The 24,987-nt window shown below is 33.8% G+C and overlaps 1 protein-coding gene across 5 annotated transcripts in view; it reads right to left on the bottom strand.

Annotated features, from left to right (window-relative positions):
- LOC121375717 (polyadenylate-binding protein-interacting protein 1-like) overlaps positions 1-23,886 on the bottom strand; it is a 53,157-nt gene extending 29,271 nt beyond the window's left edge. Inside the window, exons 1-5 of one of the 5 annotated variants that reach the window (XM_041503311.1) lie at positions 23,647-23,886; positions 15,806-15,907; positions 15,098-15,187; positions 13,887-13,999; positions 3,832-3,909 (exon numbers count right to left, since the gene is read on the bottom strand). In XM_041503311.1, the coding sequence (XP_041359245.1) occupies positions 3,832-3,909; positions 13,887-13,999; positions 15,098-15,187; positions 15,806-15,907; positions 23,647-23,674 (411 nt within the window). In that variant the 5' untranslated portion in view covers positions 23,675-23,886. Of the gene's footprint in view, positions 1-3,831; positions 3,910-13,886; positions 14,000-15,097; positions 15,188-15,805; positions 16,007-23,646 lie in introns of those variants that run through there. The other 4 variants (XM_041503310.1, XM_041503312.1, XM_041503314.1 and 1 more) reach the window with 4 other exon arrangements.
- Positions 23,887-24,987: the final 1,101 nt, after the last annotated feature.

Genomic DNA, 24,987 nt, shown 5'->3' with positions numbered 1-24,987 from the left:
TCTTTTCATATCACATATACTTTCACCAACTAAACAATAATAAAATATAAGCCAATATTATCATTAATAATCATCACTGTAAAAACATTTGTCTCTCATGAGTGTCTACTACAATATATTGTGTACGAGACAGTTGTAGTTTACAATCTTTTAACATCTCATAAGCTTCTTTTTTTAATCAAGTGTTTACCGGCAATACATTTAATACATAACAGTTGTTTTCCGATGTTGTTTATTGCACAAGTTTATAATTAAAAAAAAAAATAAGTGAAATAAATAACATGGAAAACAACTGGTAAATGGTTTTGTATTTATTAGATAAAACTTTTTTATATTATGAATAACAAACTTTTATATTAAATAACACAACTTACTTTGTCCAAAAAGTTAGCTAATTAGCTAGGGACATGATGTCATTCAAGTAAACATATGAACTACACATGTGAGGTTTCGAATTACACATGTGTTCAACAAAATATATATTTTTTATTTCATGTTAAGAATGGCCTTTATTACTATAGTAAGATTAAATGGGTTTGTAATAAATTTATGGATTGTATACAATCCACTGTCATAAAAACAATCTACAGGTTGTTGATTTTAGTGGGATCACACAAAACATTGTTAGAAACGATTTTCTTTTTTTTACAACACTCAAACACAATTATTACAATTACAGTACTTGAGAACAAGAGCCAGTATGATATATTTTTATTAACGAGTTGAGTAACAAAATTAAAATCACACACAAAATCACCCATTGTACAGACAGCTCAAATAACACACTAGGTGCAAGGCTTGAAATTCATTTCTTGGGACTGGGAAGCGATCTTTGAGAAGCTTTCTTTGCTTCTCAGATTTCAACATGGAAGTAAATGCAAGAAATTGAGCAGGACTAGAAACTAGTCTCAAAATTAGACTTGTAGGGGATATGGATAAAAGCTTAAGATTCATATTATTGCTTCTCAAAATTAAAAAAATTCTTAATACTATAAAAAATATGATGAAAAGTGAAAGTTGCTTGTGAAGTTGATTATCAGAAAGCATACTGCACATTTTGAGTGGCATAATTTGCTGCCTTCTCCCAGTAAATTTCAAGCCTTTATTCGAAAACAGTACCGTATTCAAAATTTTATAACCTAATTTTTCGTAAGATTGTTTAACAAGATATTAACACTCTACCTACCAAAAGGACAAATACATGATTAAAACAGAAAAATCTCTATTTCCAATGCAAAAAAAAAAAAAAGGTCACAATGAGTTTTGAGAAGAAAAAAAGAGAAGACATCTAGAACCTGTACATAGACAAGAGAGAAAGAGGAAAACAAAAAACTGAATAGAAAAGACATAAAAACTAGAATGGCAAATCCATGATGGCTCGCATGTCATATGCTGCATAGTGAAAACTTCAATCAATCCGCATAACTGCTTTACAGTTTACAAATAGGTAGCAGCCATAACCAACTTACATTCTGTAATACATTTAGATTCCTTAACCTCATTTCATTTAGAGCATTTTATAATACTGTCCTCAGTTTCTTTATTTGTTAACTTTTTACCACAGAGATGTACAGTTTACAAAATATCACGAAACACTAAAGCATTTCACAAGAGAACTCAAAAGCTACTTAAGGATGGGTGTTATTTCTTTTACGTTCATCAGGGTATCAACAAAAAACATCATCCACAAACTGTCGAAGACATACATTTGCAGATTTTTTTTTTTTTTTCATACCAAGATGAACATGAAAGAAATAACAGACAATCCCTATAATTAAATTGGAAAACGTTATGCACAGATATGGCCCAGATACAGTTTTGTCATTCAGATTTAACCAAATTCAGACACAGGAGCCAAAGGTGAAGACTGAAGCAAAAAATTAGGTCATATACATGTGTATGAACTTAACCAAACTTTAACTCCACACTAACTAAATGATGAGGCAGTCAGATGGCCGGATGGAAATCAGCATTCTATATAGCCACCCATTATGTGTTGCATGCGAGCCAACAAAAGGATACTTCATCAGAAACATGACCTAACTCACATTAATTGACAATGTATTAATTATGAAGATAAATTATACAGCTGAAATGAAAGTGGCTTATTAGCAAAAGGTAAACAAGGCATTAAGTGACTAATGTTTCAAAAACAAATATTAGCAAGCCCATATGCAGGAAATTAGGCAAATTTGTTTTCTATGACAGTTCCATGAAAATGGTACCTTTGTGACTCCCATACACTTAAACAGCTGAATACACTAGTAGACAGTAATTTTGTCTCATTTCCCCAATATTCCCTGGATACATGTCAGATATGATTTTTTTTGTTTATCTTGATACCCACAAAAAACCCATCACATTTTTCAAAATAATTAAGCATTGTCTATTATTTCTTTTATGTTCACACATACCAATGTTTGTTTTTAAAATCACACATGCCAATGTTTATTTTAAAATCACACCAACTAATGTTTAATTTCAAATCACACACATACAAATGTTTATTTTTAAAATCATACCTACTGTTTATTTTAAAAACACACATACCAATGTTTATTTTTAAAATCACACCAACCAATGTTTATTTGTAAAAACACACCTACCAATGTTTTATTTGTAAAAAACACACATACCAATGGGTGTTTTTTTTTAAATCACACATACCAATGTTTATTTTAAAAACCCACATTTATTTAAAAAATCACACCTACCAATGTTTATTTTAAAAACACACATACCAATGTTTATTTTTAAAATCACACCAACCAATGTTTATTTGTAAAAACACACATACCAATGTTTATTTTTAAAATCACACATACTAATGTTTATTTTTAAAAACACACCTACCAGTTCCAATGTTTATTTTTTGTCAACGTGAACATTACAATTTTCGACCTTGTACTAAACACGCAACAGGCTGATCTGAATTATGCTGGAAAACAGCCATTGTAGTGTGTTCTGGTCTAGTGCTGCCTGTCACCAGCCTGTCTTAAGGTACCATTTACAAAGAACCCATGTCAATACTCTTAAGGTTAGACATTTCAATTTATGTTTAGAGAGTACTGAATGAATACTACAAATGTGGTTACATTTAGCAGAATATTGGAGATTAATACTACAAATGTGGTTACATTTAGCAGGAATAATAGAGATTCATACTACAAATGTGGTTACATTTAGCAGAATATTTGAGATTTATACTACAAATGTGATTACATTTAGCAGAATATTGGAGATTAATACTACAAATGTGGTTACATTTAGCAGAATATTGGAGATTAATACTACAAATGTGGTTACATTTAGCAGGAATAATTGAGATTAACATTACTTAAGGCTGTTACATTTAGCAGAATATTGGAGATTAATACTACAAATGTGGTTACATTTAGCAGGAATAATAGAGATTCATACTACAAATGTGGTTACATTTAGCAGAATATTTGAGATTTATACTACAAATGTGATTACATTTAGCAGAATATTGGAGATTAATACTACAAATGTGGTTACATTTAGCAGGAATAATTGAGATTAACATTACTTAAGGCTGTTACATTTAGCAGCAGTAACTGGAGATCGACGTGAAGGCTGTTGTAGTTAACAGGAATAATGAAGAGTGCCAGTCCACATTAAGCAAGACAAAGCAAAGTGCCATTGTAACCCCTAAAAGAACACTTACATGGAATTAAGCAGAAAACCATGAAGTCCCAAAAGAAAAGACTAAGACAGGTATAATTGTGTTTTCTCGCACACACTACTGATCATGCACACTAGGTGGTAAGGAAAACAGCAGCAAACACCAAGAGCAAAACATGTAGAAACCTGAGTTGTATTCTGTCTGGGCACAAATGGCATGGCTTCCACCGAAAGTGTGGGCTTGTCACCTGTGCTCTGGGTGGTCTAGAACACAATAGGCAGAACACTGTGTTAGAAACATCCCAGCACAACCCAAATCGCTGGCATGTAGCTCTAGATATTCAATGTACACCAAACACTTACAAGCTGTCCTTTTAGTATGTAGCTTAGATAAAAAACAAATCTCATATTTTAAATTCTTCCAAAATGGTCTACCATAGTCCGTCCCATCCTCCTACAAAAATGTTTTTTTTGTGTAAATTATTTCAGTTTGGTTTGACGTAAGAAGAAAAGTAAATGTGTTTTCTAAATAATAAAAAATTACTATGTTTGTGTGCAATTTAGGAAACATTCGGTTTAGAAATATATCGCTTGTAGTAAATTCCACTGTGTGAAAAAAGGCATTCCCTGTGGGAAGGACTATAGTTAGTAAGTTTAAAAAGAAAAACATTATAATAAAGTTTAAAAAGAAAAACATTATAATAAAAATAAGTTATCTAAATTCTTATTAAAATGGTATACTGGTATGGATTTTGTAAAGCAATATGCCATACTCATTCTTACAATATTGGTGATTAATTAAAAAAATTAAAATATATATATATATAAAATGTCATATTCTATATTCTTACAAACTTGCCTAGTACTGAATTTGTAGCTCAATTATAAAATTCTAGAACAGGGTGTGCATTTTCGGTCACCCGGTCGCCTCAGGCGAGTGAAAACAACATCAGGTGAATCAAAACCGTATCATAAGTTGCCCCTCTGGTGACAAAAATTTTGTGCATCCATTACAGCATATTATTTCGGAATGTCCAAAATGTAATGTTTGTAATACAACCAAAAAGTTACTTTTGATAGTAATTCAAGATGCATATGCCCACTGAAACTGATCTCCTATGACAAATACATTTACTCTTTTTAATTTTTAAAAATAAAAGTTGGGCAACTCAAACATTGCACTGGCAAGTCAAAGTGCTGACGTGACTCACCCGAATGGCAAGTCAGAGTGCTAACATGACTCGCCCGAATGGCAAGTCAAAGTGCTGACATGACTCGCCCGAATGGCAAGTCAGAGTGCTAACATGACTCGCCCGAATGGCAAGTCAAAGTGCTGACATGACTCGCCCGAAAGGCAAGTCAAAGAAAATCCCAAGTGCACATCCTGCTAGATGAGAAGTTTATTATTTTTACAAACAAAAATTCATCTTAATGAAGACAAGCAAAGTACAGTCCCTCAATGAATGGGTGTGATGCCAAGCTTTACTGTGCGACAATGTGTGATTCAATGTAAGATAAACATTTAACTACAACACTCATAATGTATGAATAACAAGACAGTGAATTTAACCATTGACCTTTAGTTGCAATTGTGACAGATCGTATTTCAACACGCACATGATTATACAGTCATATCTAAGAAGATTAGAATGTTATACAACAATACTTGAAATACACACATAGATGCACACACACACACACACACGGAAGAGTGGATACGAAACCATCAAAATTAAAAAATAATCAAAGTAATCATGAAATATTTACCCATCAATATTAATTTTCTTTGTTTACAACATTAAAAGAAATCTTAAGACTCCTCACTAAACTGAACCTATGATTGTATAATTGGTTAATATATATATATATATATATATATATATATACACACACACATACATACCCGTATATAATAAATATAATGGCAGGTGCTAACAATAAACTGGTTTTACAGGATTAGTTCTATGGTAAACTAATTGTGAGTCGGACAAATTTGGGGCTATAAATCTATAAAAATTTGGCAAATTATAAAACTTAAACTTGTTCCGTTCCTAAATACATTATAAAGCGACTAGTATATATGGAAAACTTTAGCTCAATATCTTGTAAGAGGCTAAACCCCATGAAAACACAAAACTAAATATCAGTATTCGACAATTCCACTAGCCCGATGCCCGTGGTTAGTACTTTTTAACACCAGGCTAATGACAAATAAAAACCCAGTAGACCAATAGGCTAGTGTGATTTAAAAAGAAGAAAAAAATACAATCAAACTTGTCAAAGTTAGGCAGAAAAGAAAATTACATACAATAGATGAGTTTAATTTGTTTTATTATTATTACCAGTATAAATTTATTTTTGAAACTTCATTCACCTCTACAGGTTGAGATAAATTTTCACCTACATAATAATAATGAAAATAATAAAACCTTTAAAAAAGTTATACATATGTCCACCGAAATAAAACAAAACAAAAAAACTAATTAAGGTCAGCCCTTTTTTCTAGGTACTATGGAGGTTGGGTTCCCGGAAACATGTATCGTTTTTCAGCTGTATATAAAGTTTTTTGTAATTCATCAGAAATATGGGATAGTGCTGTATTTTGGTGGGCTAGTGGAATTTACAAACCCACTAGCCCTTTGGCTAGTGACTTTTTAAAAAGACTGTCATACCCTGAATATGTAGCTCTATGTGATAAAGCTATTAAAAATATTTTTGGTTAATGTCTTGAATCACAGTAAATAAAAAGTCCTGAAAACTATGATGCTGTGATGGTTGTAGTATTTCCTAACATAACTTGATCTGTAACTCTTTATGACAAAGCTATGCAAAATGTCGGCTCAATACTGTTGCATTGCTAAGAAATGTTTGGAGAATGGTGATAGTTGTAATGTTGTGGATTCAAGGGCCATAACTGTCAAAAATGGGCAAATCCCCATGAAACACAAACTTATCTTTAATTCTACATGATAAAGTACAAAAAAGTTCAGGCACTGCAAAGAAAAGTCTGGAAAAACCACATGTGGAACAGACAGACAGACAGATGGACAAAAAACCTCTAGTCCCTCGGGTTGGACTAGTACCGGACCGATATATATAATTAAACCACATTAATTACCAGGCTGAATATTTTAAAGCTATCTAAGCGCTACGGTATCGTAACCGACCTCGGTGGTGTCGTGGTTAAGCAATCGGACATAAGGGTAGGTAAAGGGTTTGCAGCCCAGTACCGGCTCCCACCCAGAGTGAGTTTTAACGACTCAATGGGTAGGTTTAAGACCATTACACCCTCTTCTCTCTCACTAACCACTAATAACTAACCCACTGTCCTAGATAGCCCAGATAGCTGAAATATGTGCTCAGGACAGTGTGCTTGAACCTTAATTGGATATAAGCACGAAAATAAGTTGAAATTAATGAAAGAAAGAAATGTTTTATTTAACGACGCACTCAACACATTTTATTTACGGTTATATGTCGTCGGACATATGGTTAAGGACCACAGATATTGAGGGAGGAAACCCGCTGTCACCACTTCATGGGCTACTCTTTTCGATTAGCAGCAAGGGATCTTTTATATGCACCATCCCATAGACAGGATAGCACATACCACGGCATTTGATGTACCAGTCGTGGTGCACTGGTTGGAATGTGAAATAGCCCAATGGGCTCACCGACGGGGATCGATCCGACCGCGCATCAAGCGAGCGCTTTACCACTGTGCTGCGTCCCGCCCCTTTAGAATTAGAAAGTGGTAGGTGCACTGACTTTACAAGTGGTGTCGAGAGAAACTGAGGGAACCAGGTTAGCATGACAACGCAGCATACTCTAGACCTAGTCACGACTCACTAACCGGATTAATCATTATTTGATATCGATTTAAACCAAACACAATTTAAAGCCTGAATTTTTTTTTTTTTTGCTGAAAGTGGTAGGAAAGCTTTGAAATGTGGTAGGCGGTAGAGTTGGCAAGTATGTGGACAGTGTCCACTGTATTTTAAGAAACAATAAGGAATGTTTATCTCAGGATACAAATTAATTCATTGTTTTAACAGGTGTGATGTTTAACATATATACAATATGGACCTCTAACATTTCAATACAGCAACAAAGAAACACGCAGCCACCACATAGGTTATAGGACAGCACATAACAAACCACTTACATACAAGTCATAAAGCATTGGTTGGCATGGGTCCAATGAGGGGGAACTGATATTATTCATAAAAGTGCAGTAAAAAAAATACATATATGTATATGTCTTGGATATATGTACTGCATCATTTTCATACAGAACTCCAAATGTCATATTGGTGTTCAGCAACCAGATACCAACACCTCCACTGTTGTTCACACTCACAAACTATTTCTGCCAACTGACAATTCAATACTGAATATTTCTTTAATATGTAGCAGTAATATAGTAATAAAATAACAAACAGGGCTCGAATTTAACAGCGGCCAAGTGGAAGTGCCACAGTGCCCTATAGTCATATACTCCAATGCCGTGAAAAGTAAACAGTCTGATGCATATTGCATCTTGCTAACTGGTCATCATACTCGAACATGACTCCTGAAAGTTGTTTTAGTTACGAAAACATGAAACTGTTCACTTTTTTATTTTGAATGGATGTTGTATTATGTTTAGACAGTTGTTGAAGTTTGCTTTGTTGTACTGCCTTCTGGTCGTAATGCCATAAAAAAATCTTTATCAGTCTAGACCAAATGGCCGTGTCCTCCAATATGCCACATTTGAGGCCTCAACAAAAAGGCAGCATTTTTTTTTACTGCATTTACTGATATAAGAAAACAGTACATGTCCAACTTGCCTGTTTCATATTTATTAAAGGAGGGGACAATCAAGGCATTTGGCCTGGTATGCATATTCAACGATATATAACGCACATTATTGCTTAATATCAACAAGTATAATCATATAGTTAATTAATAAAATGGTTAAATGTGATGGCTATTATATATAACGGGTGCAGCCATTTTGTACCATGCCAGTGAATACGCCCTCTGGCGAGCTGGTGGTTACATAATACCTAACAAGTCACGTCAGGAATTAGTCTTCGAACTGAACAAACAACACATACCCGATTTTTGTGAATGCATCGCAATGTTCTGTAATAATAGCCATCCCAGTAAGCCAGCAACAATTATATATTATTTTTCAAAACAAAATAAACCACCATTGTCAAAGTGTTAAAATAACTGTATTATGTTTTGTACATAAATTAATCCATGTTCTGAAATAATAATCGGAGTGTTTTCTTGGTTAATTGGTATTTTCATTCCGTGGTCTGTACCTGTGGTTCCTGATTGGCAGGTGTATATTTAGACGGTCCCCAGACACTGTGTCTAAGACACACTAAAAAGACGTGCCTCTTTTATTAAGATCACAGGGTATTGTGTGGTAACTGCACGGATACCCCTCAAATCGTAATGGGCCCTGCTTTATTACTGTAAGTAATTCTGTAAAACCCTTGATTAAGTAGACTTTCCCATCTAAAATCACAAACTAACCAATTATGTAGTCCCAAAGAAAAGAAAAGAATCACTTGGGTATCGTGTGTGGTAATTTTTGCTTGAACGTACCCTACCAATAGGCCTAATAATCTTTGGATTTTAAAAAAAAGAAAAATACTATAACTCCATTTTGTTCTATTGATGCAAATTGAAATAGTTTATTATACTATCAAGTCATTTATGTTGTTTTACAAGTCAGGTTGATGAAAGTGAAGCGCCATGTCATAAATTGAGTGTTTACACTGTGCATAGAGGAGATGGACGGAGCTGACATCACTTCGCCCCAAGCTATACCACCGGTCGTCACAAAAATTAAACAAAATGGCTGCCCCCCAATTAGCAGGAATAATCATGTTTTTTTATTAACTCTAAAATTAGCGTTTTTTATTAACTCTAAAATTACGCGTTTTTCATTTGTTAAAGTGTCAGTATGTGTTGGTGGTCCCGGTATGCATCTTTCCAACACATAAGGCTCTTGTTTGAGTTGACCCTACCTTTAACTGTCCAGGGAAAAACAATTTTTAAAAATCATGTATTTTCACAAGATACAACATTTAATAAGGCATACAAATATTGAAATTAAACTTTATGAATGTTGTTCATCAAGGCAGTTTTAGCATTATGTTTACTCTCTGATTTTGTCCAAAATGGGCAGACTTATGAGCATTTCGACAGAATAATTTTTTCATGCCACCCTTCCTACAAGGATAAAAAATGACCTATGGCATAAAAAATTTAAAAGACAAATATAGCGTTACTGTGAATTTTTTAATCAAAGTAAATTGGACAGAAACTGTTATAGGATAGTAATAAAATCCTGATCCTGAATTCATAAAATTACCTAATTTAAGTATACTTAAACTGCAAGTATAATATTAAACTAGTCATCATATTGAAGTTATTGAACACACAGTTAGAATTCAGATAAAAGATGTAGGATTTTCCACTGTTATATTCACCTATGCTAATAAAATATCACTATAACATGTAGTGATCAAAGCTGCCATAGATTTAGAAGACATATCCAAAATGATTCTTTCAAACAGTTCTGGCCATCTGGTGGACACAGTCTACTTCTTGTTCTGTTGTCTTTGGTATGATAAATTGCACATTTATATCAGGGGTTGGAATTGGTGAATTGTAAAAAAAAAAAAATCTAGAGGGGTCCCTGGATTTTCTTGAAATCCTAGGTTAAAATCTGTGCCATCTGACACATTTTGGAGGAAAAGACGATTAAAATGCGAGGAAATGCAATGTTCCATGAGAGGAAAACAGCTGATCCGAGGAGAATTCCCACCTGTGCTATATTATTTTAAACCCAGTGCATCCATTGGTGGGATCGACCTATTCAGTGATGACTTGTATTGGGATTTGAACCCAGTAACTACCAGCCTAAAACTCAGTAATTTAGTGACTCTGGTGGTTTAGTCATCAGTGATTTGAAAACAGACACAAAAAGTAAAATTTGTTTTATTTAACGACGCCACTAGAGCACATTGATTTTTAATCTTATCATCGGCTATTGGACGTCAAACATATGGTCATTCTGACACTGGAAAACAGACACAAAGTCCATCTGCACATTAGAAGCATAGTTCTAACACATGGAATCTAACTGTTACCTATATACTTATAGATTTCTGAGTTATTAAAAACAAAGCCAGCAGCATTAGATTCCATCAAATTTGTGGCTCGAGATTAATGGACTTCAAAGCAATTTTTTAAATAATAATCAGTAGTTATTCCCCAAAATTCAAAATACAAATTTGAATGAGCAAATTTAATTACTTTTTTTTTTTTGGATGATTTGTTCAGCTAAGACAAACTAACTTGAGCCACACATTTTCCAAAATAATTCAAATGTTTTAAATTATCTTCCATGTCTGAAATTATTTTAAAATATAGCTTTGGTCTTTTTTTTTACTTCAGACAATAAAATTACAATAATTTTAACTGTGTTTTGAGTCATTTGGTCAGGTAGATGGTACAACTTTAGACCATTTCTGTCAGACAATCATGTGTGGCACACACCAAACCAATACCTTGTGTAGTAAAACCAGTGTGTGTAATCACCTGTATGATGATACCAGACGGTAGATCTCATCACACATGAACATCAACTCTTCTGCTGTGCTGGACCTCAAGATGATCATAGTGCTGGTGTGACAAACCAATTTCACATAAACTCTATACTTATTATTAAGAGCTTAACTGGTATTGTGGTAATATCCCAAAACAAATCTTCATTTCATTTTTAAATAATTCTGTTAATGGTGTATTCTGGCTCTGTATTAATTTAACATAGATATATTTCCAAATAAACAAAACATAACAAAGTGTGTAATAATATTTTTGGATTCAATTTTAAAAAATTAAAATATATAGTTGAAAAATAACTTCAACATAACAATGTTTTCTTTTAATTTTTTCTTTACATTTCCCCCTAGTTTTGTGTTCAATACAGGGCTCGAAATATTGGCCTGCAAAAGCCAGTCCACTTTTTATACCTAGCATGTGAAATAGAAGTTAGTTTGTTTTGTTTAACGATATCACAAGAGTACAATAGTTAATTAATCAATGGTTATTGAATGGGAAAAAGTTGGTAATTTATCCATATAGTCTTAGGAAACCCACTACATTTTTCCATTAGTAGCAAGGGATTTTTTATATCCACCATCTCAGACAGGATAGCACATACCACAGCCTTTGATATACCAGTCGTGTTGCACTGGTTGGAACAAGAAATAATCCAATGGGTCACCGACAGGGATCGATCATAGACCGACAGCGCCTTACTGGGCTACATCCCGCCCCTGTGAAATTACAAACAAAAATCGCAGGTCATTTTTCATTTAGCTTGTGATTCCTGTATATTTTAATTTTATAATGATCTAAAATATATCTCAGATGTCCTTTTTTTCGACACACTGTCCCAAAACTTGAACCCGCCCTGAGCGGTCTTATTTTTAGTTGCAGTGTTCTCGCTGAGTAAAAATTAAAGGAGGGCTGCCGCACGGCCACACCCTTCAAAAAAAAAACTTAAAAGAAAAAAAAAAAGCAAAAAAAAAAAAAAAAAAAAAAAAAAAAAGGAGGAAAGCTTGATTACCATATATTGTGTGTTGGTCGACTTTGTGGAAAGACATACTCCTTATTTTGCCTCTCAGTATTTGGTACAAAAAAGTATACGAAATACTTCTTAAGTCTTAACATTCACGGGCAGTTTCGGTTTTGCTGAACTGATCAGTTTTAATATTATTTTAATAAAGATTTCAAGATATATGAAAAACCATAAAGATGTTTGTAAAGTTATCCCCTAATGTGGGATAAAAAAAACAAAAAAACATTTTGTTTCCATTTTCATCAAATGAATTGATCGCTTAGCTATCACCAGCTGATAAAAAGTTTTGTTTTTCTAAAGGCGGTGTATATATTATTTGGCACCCAAGATAAATTATTTTAATGATAAATACTACCACTTCCATTGTTTTTATAAGCGGTGATATGCCCCTCTAAAATAAAAAAGTTATTAATATTTTATAAAGAATTGATGAATAAACAAACTTACATAAATGACAGAAAGTAAAAATCAACAGTTACAACCAATTAAATCTGCAATTGAGGATAAAATATCAAATGATAGTGGAAACAAAAGACAGAATAACCGTTCTGATCATGTAACAAATTTGGTGCCAAATAAGTGGGTTTTTCAGTTTGAGATTGCCGAATATTGTGTGTATCAAACATACAAATGGAAAGAAATTATTTATTTAACGACGCACTCAACACATTTTATTTTCGGTTATATGGCGTCAGACATATGGTTAAGCACCACACAGATATTGAGAGAGGAAACCCGCTGTCGCAACTTCATGAGCTACTCTTTTCGATTAGCAGTAAGGGATCTTTTACATGCACCATCCCACAGACAGGGTAGTACATACCACAGCCTTTGATATACCAGCTGTAGTGCACTGGCTGGATCAAGAAATAGCCCAATGGGCCCACCGACAGGGATCGATCCCAGACAGACCACGCATCAAGTGAGCGCTTTACCACTGGGCTACGTCCTGCCCCATACAAATGGATACAAGTATGGGACAAAATAGAGGCTGTTAAAATAGTGTTAAATTATGTTAAGGTAACTGTAGTAAGTGACTGAAGTTTGTCGTCAGTTGCTTTTTCGTACACACAATGCGGCAAGTTTCCTTTGATGTCCAGTGTGCAGACTGATCTTTTTTTTTTTGGTGTGGAAAAAAGTGTGCATTTGGAAATAGCAGAGATAGGTGCAGAAAAATAAAGGACGGCAAAATGCAATAGCAGGGTGGCCCTGCCCTGTTTAAATGGAGCAGCGTGAACACTGAGTAGGCCACTTTTTTTTTTTTAGAAGAAGAACATGTTTCTTTTGGATTCATATTTTAAAAAATAATAAGAGGCCATATTTTACCTTCTATTTCAATCCCTGCAATAATTTTTGTTTTAACAGTTTTAATATTTTTTATATATTATGGGATATTTTCTTATTAACCTACTAATGTTAAATTCCAAATATATCATATTATATAAAGAACAATAGAAAATAAAAGTGAAAAGTACTCTCTACTAGTTTATAGTTACACACATTATGAAAATTCATGATACATGCATGCTAGTATTTACAACAAGCTGCGTTTAAAGATAAATACGAAATAAGAAGTCCAAAAATATGTTACCCTGGTAATTCGTGGAACAAACTCTATAGCATTAACATTGAACGTGAACGGCCGAGGCTTGTTTTCAAATTCCTCATCTGTGGAACAAGTAGCATTGTTGTTGCGATTCAGCTCTGAAAAAAAAAATTCTCAATGAATACCACTGTCTTCTAATCAGGCTTTATTGTTTTAGTGGCTCAATGGAAACTACTGCAAGCTGTTGGGAAAAATATTACATGTTGGATCTTACTAAACCAAGTTTTCAAGCTGTAATGTAGTTCCATTTTAGTACAAAATATGCTGGTAGTCAGTTTAGATGTTACAATAGCCAATAAAATTCACTGGTTCTGGAAGAGTTTGTAAAGCTTGGCTCATTTTCAAGGTTTTACCCACCAAATTTGGCTTTCAAAAAAAAGAAGAAGATAAGAATCCTGTATGAAATATTAACATGAATTTTATCTCAAAATGTTAAAACATTATTTACGACTCCAATGTACCTGCAGGATTTCTGAAATATGTTTAATATAAAGTTACGGTAGCAGGTTTTATGTTCTCCAATGTACAATGTACAAGTGATGATCGATTGAAATATTTCATCCTATTCCCAACACTAACAACTGCTGCCTCCCATCACAAGAAACTTACAACTTTAACATTTAACATATAGAAAAAAAACCGTTACACAGCCAATGAAAACACTGTTGCACAAAACATGTATTATAACTTCACATACTGCATGCAGTAACACATAATCAATAAACAATAACTCAAAACTAAACGTCAACAATTTGAACATTAAAAATAATATAATACAATAGTTTTGATTCATGCAAAAATCCCTAGGGAAAATGTACAAAGCTTGGTTTTTTTCAGTTCAGATGTAAAGACATGTTGCACACACGTAAATCAAAACGAGGCTTTGTAAATTCAGCCCTACATATTTATTACGGACACAAGCCAAAGTACATTATGCATCCCACCCCCCCCCCCCCCCCCCCCCCCGCATATCAGGCATATGTTTTATTATACACATTTTCTTAATAGCAAGGTTTGTGAAGCACGAATCTTGATAAATTGTTTGGGAAGAGCTGATCATCCTTCATTTCTGTCATGTAGAAAATAAACACTTGAAATGCAACACAAAACAAAACAAACTGGGTTAATCGAACCCATCAAACAATGAAATTAACAATAACAGCCTTAATTTGCAGTCGTTTTCCTTGAAGACTAACCGAGATCAAACATATTCAGACTGTTAAACAGACGCTCTTGTGTTGCTACTGTCGGCCGTCTCAAAGCTTGTTTCTTAATTTGTTCACCTCCTAGGAATTAAACATTAAATTTTTATTGTACACTTTAGAAGTTAATGCAAGTTTTATGGTGTTAACACTATATTAAATATATATTAAATATTTTTTTATCCATTTTCATTATGTTTAATGCTCATTCCCCAAACAAATGTCAGGTGCGCTGTTTTGGTGGATGTGTCCATTATACACAATACATATAATTGACAATCTGTGGCATCATCGACTTTTGCATGAGGAAAGTACAAAAACAGCTGTCATATTCATAAACATTTGTCAAAAATGAGGTTAAAATAAACAAAGAAATCAATATAATTTTGTTTAATTTAACTCACTCATGGTTTACTTACATTTTGCTGTTTAAAGGCAACCACTTATTATTTTAGAGAGTTTTATGATTCCAAAACGATAGCATGTGCTTTTATATGTACACCACAACTGAGTGGATATATGGGGTATAAAATTTTAACCACAAGCTTTTCTAATGCATGTCACCTATTTCATTGACAAAAAACATATAATTTCTTGCCATCTGCCATTTTAATGGAATACTCTTCAAGAGGTGTGGCAGCCTCTGAAGTATGTAACGTAATTAATGTGACGTCATTACAATCGCATCATATCGTAACTAACCATTAGGACGATCGTTGACATTCACTTGATTCACGCTGTTTAGCAGACGCTCTTGCGTGGCTACGGTAGGTTGCCTCAAAGGTGGTTTCTTATTTTGTTCATCTATAAAGTTTGAGTTTGCACCCTCCATTTCTATTGCCTGACAACCCAGGATATACCCCGGTCAGCTGCTTCAGTTGATCAATGTGTGTACAATACAAATATTGCTCTATACCATAACACGATGGAACAAGTCATGTGCATACGCTATACTGTCGTATATATAGGAAATAACTGGTTGCTATCTTAATATATTGGCTTTATCCTGCAAAGGTTAGAATGGCCAATGAAGCGAGGCTCTGCCAAGCTGTATTCGACATTCGGCCTGAGCAGGATAAAGGTGATATCTAGAGTTTCCGCCAGAATTTTTTTTGGGGTACATAGTACATAGAGTTTGTGATCGCGGAGCTGGCAGGCGAACCCTGCCACAGGTGGCCAAAGGCGTCTTATTGGGAGGGGGATATGGGCCTCCCCCAGAAAAAAATGGATTTGTAGACGTCCAGAGAAGCGATTTCCCGGCATTTGGAGTCTGAAATCCAGGCCAGCTCATGGTGATATTTTCAATGTTTTGCAGGAAATTTGTAAACTTGCCTTCATATTTTTGAATTAATTGTCTGATTATTCATGACATAGGCTGCGTTCAGCGACAGCGAATGATGGAAACTTTTCCTAACTATTGTGTCATTCAGGTTTCACGTGTTGAGTAAAAATATATTTTTTAAAGTTTAGCAAATGTAAGCCACAAACGGTTGGCTGAAATTTAGCCAATGGGATCAGGTTAAAATGGAACCACTACAAAAAAAACTAACCTTTTTCGTCAATCTGATTAAAATTAGCTCTACTGGTCTACCACTAGATCTAACAGCATTTCGTGGACTCCCATGTCCAGGTGACATTTCATCTATAAATAACAATTTAAATATCACCTTTTATAGTGTTATTCAGGAGCATACAAATTCTAAAAATATCGGGCAAGACTATTTCAACATTAAAAAACAGGGGGGAAAAATGCAGTAATATACTAGTATAAACAGATTTTATGGCTATACCATCATGTTTTGGGGTTTTTCATCTTAAAATGAATTTTATATAATTTTTTACATTGAAATTAGTTTCCGGCATACTTCGTAATTCACCCGAATCATTTCTTATTCCCTTGGCATAATCCCAAATGTTTTCAAATTCTTTTCAAATTACTGGCATGATTTTGCAAGTAAGGTTTTGATTGGTCGAATGAAAGGTCAACTGGACATGAGCTCCAACCGGGTGCTGTTAGATCCACATGTAATAGTAATTAACCAGTGGAACTAATTTTAATTGGCGAAAACGGAACCGATTTGGCAAAAACGTACCTCAAAGTATTGGCTCAGTATGGTTAAAACGGTAGCCTACCTTATAAACATATTCTTATTATTGCATATAATAAACAGGAACCATTCATAACTATCCATCCTGCCCTCTCATGTGCAGGTCTACACCGAAATACAATTATTTAACGTTTTAAACAAACTTCATTTTCATTTTTTATTTTACCCTAACCCAGACCGGTTACACTGGTACATTTTGATAGCATACGATCTTTGCGTGTTAAATTCAACCCCTCCCATTCATATTTTATTTAGATGTTCGATAACCTATTAACATCATAAAAGTAACAACAAAAAGGTTTACAGCGTCAATACATTGTATTTGTGTCATTAGTTTTATTTTATTTGTTCTTTTTATGAACTTTAAAAAAAAACCTTGCCCATCAAGATAAAATACATTTCACATTTCAAATGATAGAAAATTTGCAAGCACATGAACGTATAAATTAAATATATTAATACAATATTTTTCACAAATATACAAAGTTGATCTTACTTAACCTACAGCAAGTGCTACTCATACTTAATTATGAATTCATATTATAAAATTACTACCGATAATGTATTAAGCACTCCAGGAAGACAAAAGCATAATTATAAACATTTTTATTATTATTATTTTATTTTTTTATGGGGGGGGGGGGGGGGGGGGGGGGGGGGGGGGGGGGGCGCGCGCAGACATAAAAAAACAAAAACAAAAACTTGTTTCCATTTTAGCTATAGATTTTGGTGCCGTTTCAGTCAACGCTAGGTTCCGTTTTGTCTAATGTTTACACTTGGAGCCGTTTTGACACGGTTTCATTCCAAAGCACAGAATGTTACCAGCGCATGCGCATTTCATGACTTGGTCCTATCTATTAATGCTAGGTTTGGGTACTAGATGTTTCGCCCACAAATAGGATGTCAGTTCGCCCCCACGTGCATAACCAGTTTACCCCCATAAAGATACCACTGTGTTGATGTGAATGTGTGTTCTGGACCCATCTGTGCGTGCTGAGCTTCTTCTAGTGCAACCATACCCTATTTTTAGGCGATTTCGCACACAAAGTTTGGGGCGAACTGACAAATGGTTGGGGGCGAAGCAAACTGGTACATGGGGCGAACAAAGTGTCCTAGGTTTGACTAAATTCCATAGCAATGCTTTGACATACAAACAAACAGCCAGTGAGTCCCATATTTCTTAAATTTTAGAAAGTGTTTCTTTTTGTACGCGATTGAATTGCTTAAATGGACTTCTTTTTACTTTCTATTATTGTTCAAGAGAATGTGTTGTTTAAACAAAAGACATAGTTTTTCTCCAAGTCTTTGTTGGAGACCTAAAACCCCAAAGTGTGAGACTGATATTGACTGTATGGTGCCAAAAAAAAAAAGAGGATTTATTTTGGGTACGTAATTTTACCCTAGAATTATATGTTGGTACGTAATTTTACCCTTTTACCCTGCTGGCAGAAACTGGATATCTTAAAACAGTAACCAGTTATTTCTTTTATTCTGCAATCCTACAGGAATAGTAGGAAAATCATTATTTATTCCATTTTTGTGTACACAAATAAGAGTATCATCAAACTATCAAGGCTTTTGCCGTATGATGTCATATAACAGGGTTTGAAACTCGCAAAAAAATATGGTGGCCCAAAAAATAATAATGCATGTTAGCAAATTATGGTTTAAGCAGACCACTAGCAAGATTTTAATGTGGAATACAAATATTAATAGTGGCTCATGTGTTATAGCTCTAAAGAAGATAATATTATTTGGGTGACTAACGCCATTATATTTTTAACATTTAAGTCGCCCAAACAGGACATTTGTCACATTTGGCGACCTGGCCACAGGCCTTTTCGAGCCCTGATACAAGGTACATGACGTCATTTTTTTGTAAGACGCTAGCTACATTCTGTCACATTTAAAAAATGTTTTGAAACTCCAATTCATAATAAATATACAAGTTTTGTATTGTTATCGCAAAAGTAAGTTATTTGTATTTACTGTACTTAACCTTCTGACTACTGCAGGCGAGATATCTCGCCCGACGTCACGTCAGTCGATATAGGAGAAGCCACGGTGACGTCACATGTTTTGATCACGTGGTACCGCGCGAGCGCTGGTAGGCAAGAAACCAGTTGACAATACTGGCATTAGTAGTAATGAACAATCGAATGTTTTTCCGTCAATTAAATCAGTGTAGACTAGTTTTGATGAATGGTATTTTGTCATGGTAATTTCATACGTTGTTGTTAGATGCACAAGTCACTGTAGTAAGGATTATGAAATTAGTTTCATCAAATACAGTGGAAGCGAAACGTTGAACAGTTAAAGCTGACAACAATCAACTTTGCCCATCCCACAACGGAGATCGTCATTTTATACAAGGTTTGTTGTATGTTATTCATTCGTAATACTAATACACGTCAGTATTTATTGAAATGAAAATTGAAAAGATAATAAAATTAAAAAAAAATAATAATAAAGCCCCCACCAAACTGACATGGAAACAAAGATGCCCTGTGAACAGTAGGCCTACCCAGTCAATCGACAAACAACGTTTTATGTAACTTTTTGTTTGTATTGACGGATCCATTATAGTGGGTAAAACAAAAATCTTAATATATTTTATATTGTATTATGCCATAAAATATGTAGGTGGCTGGAGTATTTATATTTTTAATTAAATAACAGGGAGTGTGTGTGTGTGTGTGTGTGTGTGTGTGCAATCAAGCATATATATATATTGTTTCATATGAAAATGGTTCTGAAATATTTCCATTTATTAATTATATTATATGTTAATTATAATGTTTTACTTTTTTTATTGAAGAAGTGATCCACAGGTGTATTTGTAATGTGTAAAAGGTATAAACATTTCAGGGTGGGATATCAGATGTATTAAATCATTTGTTTGGGATTAAAAATAAATAAATACTAATAATAAAACTGGATATTGATCCACAAGTTGGTGATAACCACCATATTTTATTAAAAACATAAATTATGTTACATGCATTTATTATATAAGTTATCTGAATTTGTTTGCAGCAAATAAAGAAAGAAAAGGGGAGCTGATTGTATTTACAAGTATTATTGTCATCAGTGACAGATGTCAATATGTCTTCACAAATACATTTATGTGTATTCAAATATTTAAATAATATTCAATATACACAATATAAAACTTTCATACTTATATATCATAGAAATTTACCAACTTTCTTATTTTTTTCTAGCTATCAGTGATCCCTGTTTATGGACAAAAAGAGAAACCGGCAACTCTTGGATGAAAAATGGGCCTTTCACGATGAATTAAGGGCGTTTAAGTTTTAGGGTGAATTAAGGGATGCTAAGGAGAACACTGGTATCAGATTCAGCGATTCTTTTCTACAGTATCTCATGTTTCTGTGCATAAGAAGGATACCAGAACCTTTTTCACTGACTTTCCAAACTACCATGTGCAATATTATTGGGGCTATTCAGTATGTGATGATGACATTGATAACACTTGGATTTAATCTTTTTTTACCAGGATCTCTATTTTCTAATAAAAACAGACTTTACAAAATCAATAAAATTATATCGAGAAACAATAGACAACACATATTTATTATTTTCTTTTTCTATTATCATTATAAACCAATGATCAAATGATATTTGCATTGTGTTAATGTGTGTCTTACATTTAAACATTGTATTGTTACCATTTACAGTAATTTGTTGTGTTTTAACTGGTTTATTAATCAGGTTGAAAGTGATAGCCTTTGAAAACTGTGCCTCTTGTCAAAGGTAACTGACACTGTTTTAGATTTGAAAGGAAGGAATCTTTTTATTTAACAATGCAATCAAGTCATTTTAATTACGGATATATAGAGTCGGACATGTTTAGGGATCACACAGATAATATTAGGGAGGAAACCTGCTGCTGTCACACAATGGATTACTCTTTCCGATTAACAATAAGGGATCTTTTATATGCATCAGCCCACAGACAGGATAATAAATAGTGTAGCCTTTGTTACACCAGTTGTAGAGCACTGGCTGGAATGAGAAATAGCCCTATAGGACCACCAACAGGAGTCAATCCTAGATCGACTGCGTATTAAACTATGTCCTGGCCTGCATGGGATTAGGCGATTAAAATATTAATGGCAATTTTTATGTATATATATATATATATATATATAAAAAATAATGCTACAAAATGTTCTGAAGATGTAAAGCACAAAGGTGAGGGACCAAGTAAATTAAATTTGAGATGTATCCGGTTTAAAAGGCTAAGTTCTGTACTAATATTTAAAAAGGGACGCTGTAGCTAGAGGGAGCAATGTATGTGTGGTCATGGAACATGTATGGAAACTAAATTTAGGTTCCTCCATTTTAATACAATGTGTTAATATGTAACCGATATCAACAAGTTTAAGGAATATAAAAGGACGATAAAATTAATAGTTTTAAAAGTTTTTGTAAAGTTTTCTAATAAGATACTTGCTTAAATTTATTGTTGATGAAAAGCCTTACAAATGAACCAGTAGACAAGTTTGATGTGTTATATATATATATATAACTACTGTCTATATATTGTCTACTGGTTGTTCATTTGTAACAAATGTTCATATATATATATATGTATGTGTATCTATATGTACATATATATGTACATATATATGTATATGTATATATACATATATGCATATATATATATATATGGGTTATTTAAAATTGTTTAAAGAAATAATTTCCTTTAACAAAGTGTAGGCCAATTATTTCTTTTAAACAGTTTTAAATAAAAAATATAGGCTACTCGTTTTATTTTATTATTTTTATTTGTGTGTGCGCGCGCTCGTTTGTAATGCTTTACTTGAAATATGGACCAGACGCTTTAAAAATACATGGACTAAAAATATTTATTCAGGTGAAAAGAAAAAGAAAAAAAAGGAAGTTTGCTATAGTTTTGAACTCTGTCAATCGTCAAATTTTATGGGTGGAAAGAGTACATGTATCTCCTCCATACAGGAGCTATGTAGAATGGCGTTCCCGTGCTACAAGCGGTAATTTAAGCACGTGTTGGCCATTCTTTGCTATTCACGCTACGCTAGTTCGCTTTGTTACTAATGACCATTATGATAGACTTCTGCCTACCAGATGCGCGCGCATGCTGATACGTGACGTCACTTCCCTAAACACATGGCTTCTCCTATACTGTACACTGTATACAGTGCATTCCCCAATTCATATTTCCCGCCGTTTTGCACACGACACTCACCGGAAACGGAAACATAATTCAAGAAAAAAGATTTTTTTTCAAAATGGTGGTTTTTGTTTTGATTTTTTCTATTGAAAATACCTTGAAATTTTGAGTTCAAAAAGTGGTTTTCGGCAAGTATTTTCGCTTGACAACAATGGCGGCACGTCGCTGTAATTTTCAGGGATCGATAGCTGATTGTAACAGCTAATTTGATAATAAATTTGATCGTTTTACCAACAACGAAAATTACCAAATATTGCAATATGAATCGTAGTTCGGGTTTAAAAAAAAATTCTGGTCAGAAAACCACTGTTATCGGGAATAATGGACATAAATACCGGACAGCTGGCCACAAATGCCCGTAAGTAAACGCAACTTTTTCGATTTTTTGCCTAATTTTAATCACCATTAGCCGATCTAAAATAATAAAAATTACAAAAAAAGACACGAAAATAATACTTGCGATTAATATATGAACTTTATTTCATGTATTTATGAAACATTTAAGTGAATATATGTGAGTAAAAATTATAAACTTGTACCCACTCAACGTGGTTTTTGTTAAAAATTAATCCAGTAGTCTAAAGGTTAAACAAATGATTTAAAGAGTGTAGCACACTTAATTTATCTAACTTGCACTCGCTTTTATGTTTTACCTAGGTAATATTATTAAGAGAAAAATACACTTCGTTGTTTCTGTTCAGGCTGATAGTAACGTAATATTTTTGCACAATCTCGCGATACATGCAGTTACAAAGAAAGTATTGAAAACATATGTCCATCGAAATTGTATAATAGCACAATATTTTGTGGGGGGTTTTCTGGAGGAAAACTAGTTTGGCATTCATAAGAGATTATCAATGAGAAAAGTAAAGTATTACTGTTCAGAAACTCATGACGTCAGGATAAATCAATATTTAAAAGCAATTATAAATTATATTGGTGAAACTCTAGCCACGTTCTGTAGTTTTAAATTTAGCAGATGTCATTTTCAAATGCTGTACCATAGGAATTATTTGTATCTTTGCAGATTGTTTTAAAAGAAAACAAATTTTGAGTATGCCATAGAGATCGCTAAAAATTGTTACGTAACTAACCATTAGGACGATCGTTGACATTCACTTGATTCACGCTGTTTAGCAGACGCTCTTGCGTGGCTACGGTAGGTTGCCTCAAAGGTGGTTTCTTATTTTGTTCATCTATAAAGTTTGAGTTTGCACCCTCCATTTCTATTGCCTGACAACCCAGGATATACCCCGGTCAGCTGCTTCAGTTGATCAATGTGTGTACAATACAAATATTGCAAAAAACACTCTCGCTTCTGCCTTCTTCCATAAAACGATTAACTCCGAAACTACTTTGTGACTTCGACAACGTGATGATCCAGAAGCAATTATCTCTGAAAATTTAACATCTGATTGTACGCATGCGTGTTATACGTTTTCTTTCAACATTTCGAACATGGGTTCTCTTGGACCTAATCAATTCCAATTCCCGATAATGTTAACATTTTCTAGTAAAACTGATACAAGCATCGTGTACACACAAGACTTATTGCGGCACCTCACATTTATTGTACCTACAAAGAAGTAGATCATGAAATTTTGGTTTATTGCCATTCAAAAACAGTAGCTCTGTCTGGCCAACGTTAGCCTATAATAATTATATATCAAAGCCTCTCCCAACATTTTACAATATGAATATTATACAAGCAATAAAAATAAAACATAGTGATTATAACTTGTTCCAAATTTTTATTTTACTAATAAACAGGTAGAAATGGTAAAGAGGATGAACAGGTTATTATTTTTAAATATTATACATTATACATTATTTAAAATTAGATGTCAAGCGAGAAAAAGAATGTGAATCAATGGATCCTGTCCTGGACGAAGGAGCCGGTGTAAGTCGACACATGTGCCCACGACAGGCGTGCGCTACAACAGCTTGCTCTGAATGTGCACGTTAAACTATATGACGTGACCTGTGAATGGTTAATTAATCTCAAAACCTTAACTATTTATAATGAAGTTTTGGACAGATTTTAAAAATGCATTATTTTCTAGGACAATTAAGATTATGGTAATCTGACAAATGGGTTTTTCGAACTACGTTATATAGTGGACAAAAACATAAGAAGTGTTCAGGGTCTTCAATTAGGTACCCTCAAGCAAAACATGGATTTGCAAGGATTTATGAGCATTTTTACTATTACCCAAAAGGAGTCGGCTATGTAATATTATCTGCTGCATTCTTGTGGGATTTTAAAACTTTAATGAATGTTTTATTTTTATTATTTAAAAAACATCCATTCTGTCATTTATTTATTTATTTAAACCAGCAACGCTAATCTCTCTCTCTCTCTCTCTCTCTCTCTCTCTCTCTCTCTCTCTCTCTCTCTCTCTCTCTCTCTCTCTCTCTCTCACACACACACACACACACAGACACATACACACACACACCACACACACAGGCACACACACATGCACACACACCACACCACACACACACCATACACATACACACCACACACATACCAC

The sequence above is a fragment of the Gigantopelta aegis genome, chromosome 6, assembly GCF_016097555.1.
Source record: "Gigantopelta aegis isolate Gae_Host chromosome 6, Gae_host_genome, whole genome shotgun sequence".
In the NCBI taxonomy this organism is placed as follows: Eukaryota; Metazoa; Mollusca; class Gastropoda; order Neomphalida; family Peltospiridae; genus Gigantopelta; species Gigantopelta aegis.
This window is presented reverse-complemented; position numbering and strand designations above follow the sequence as displayed.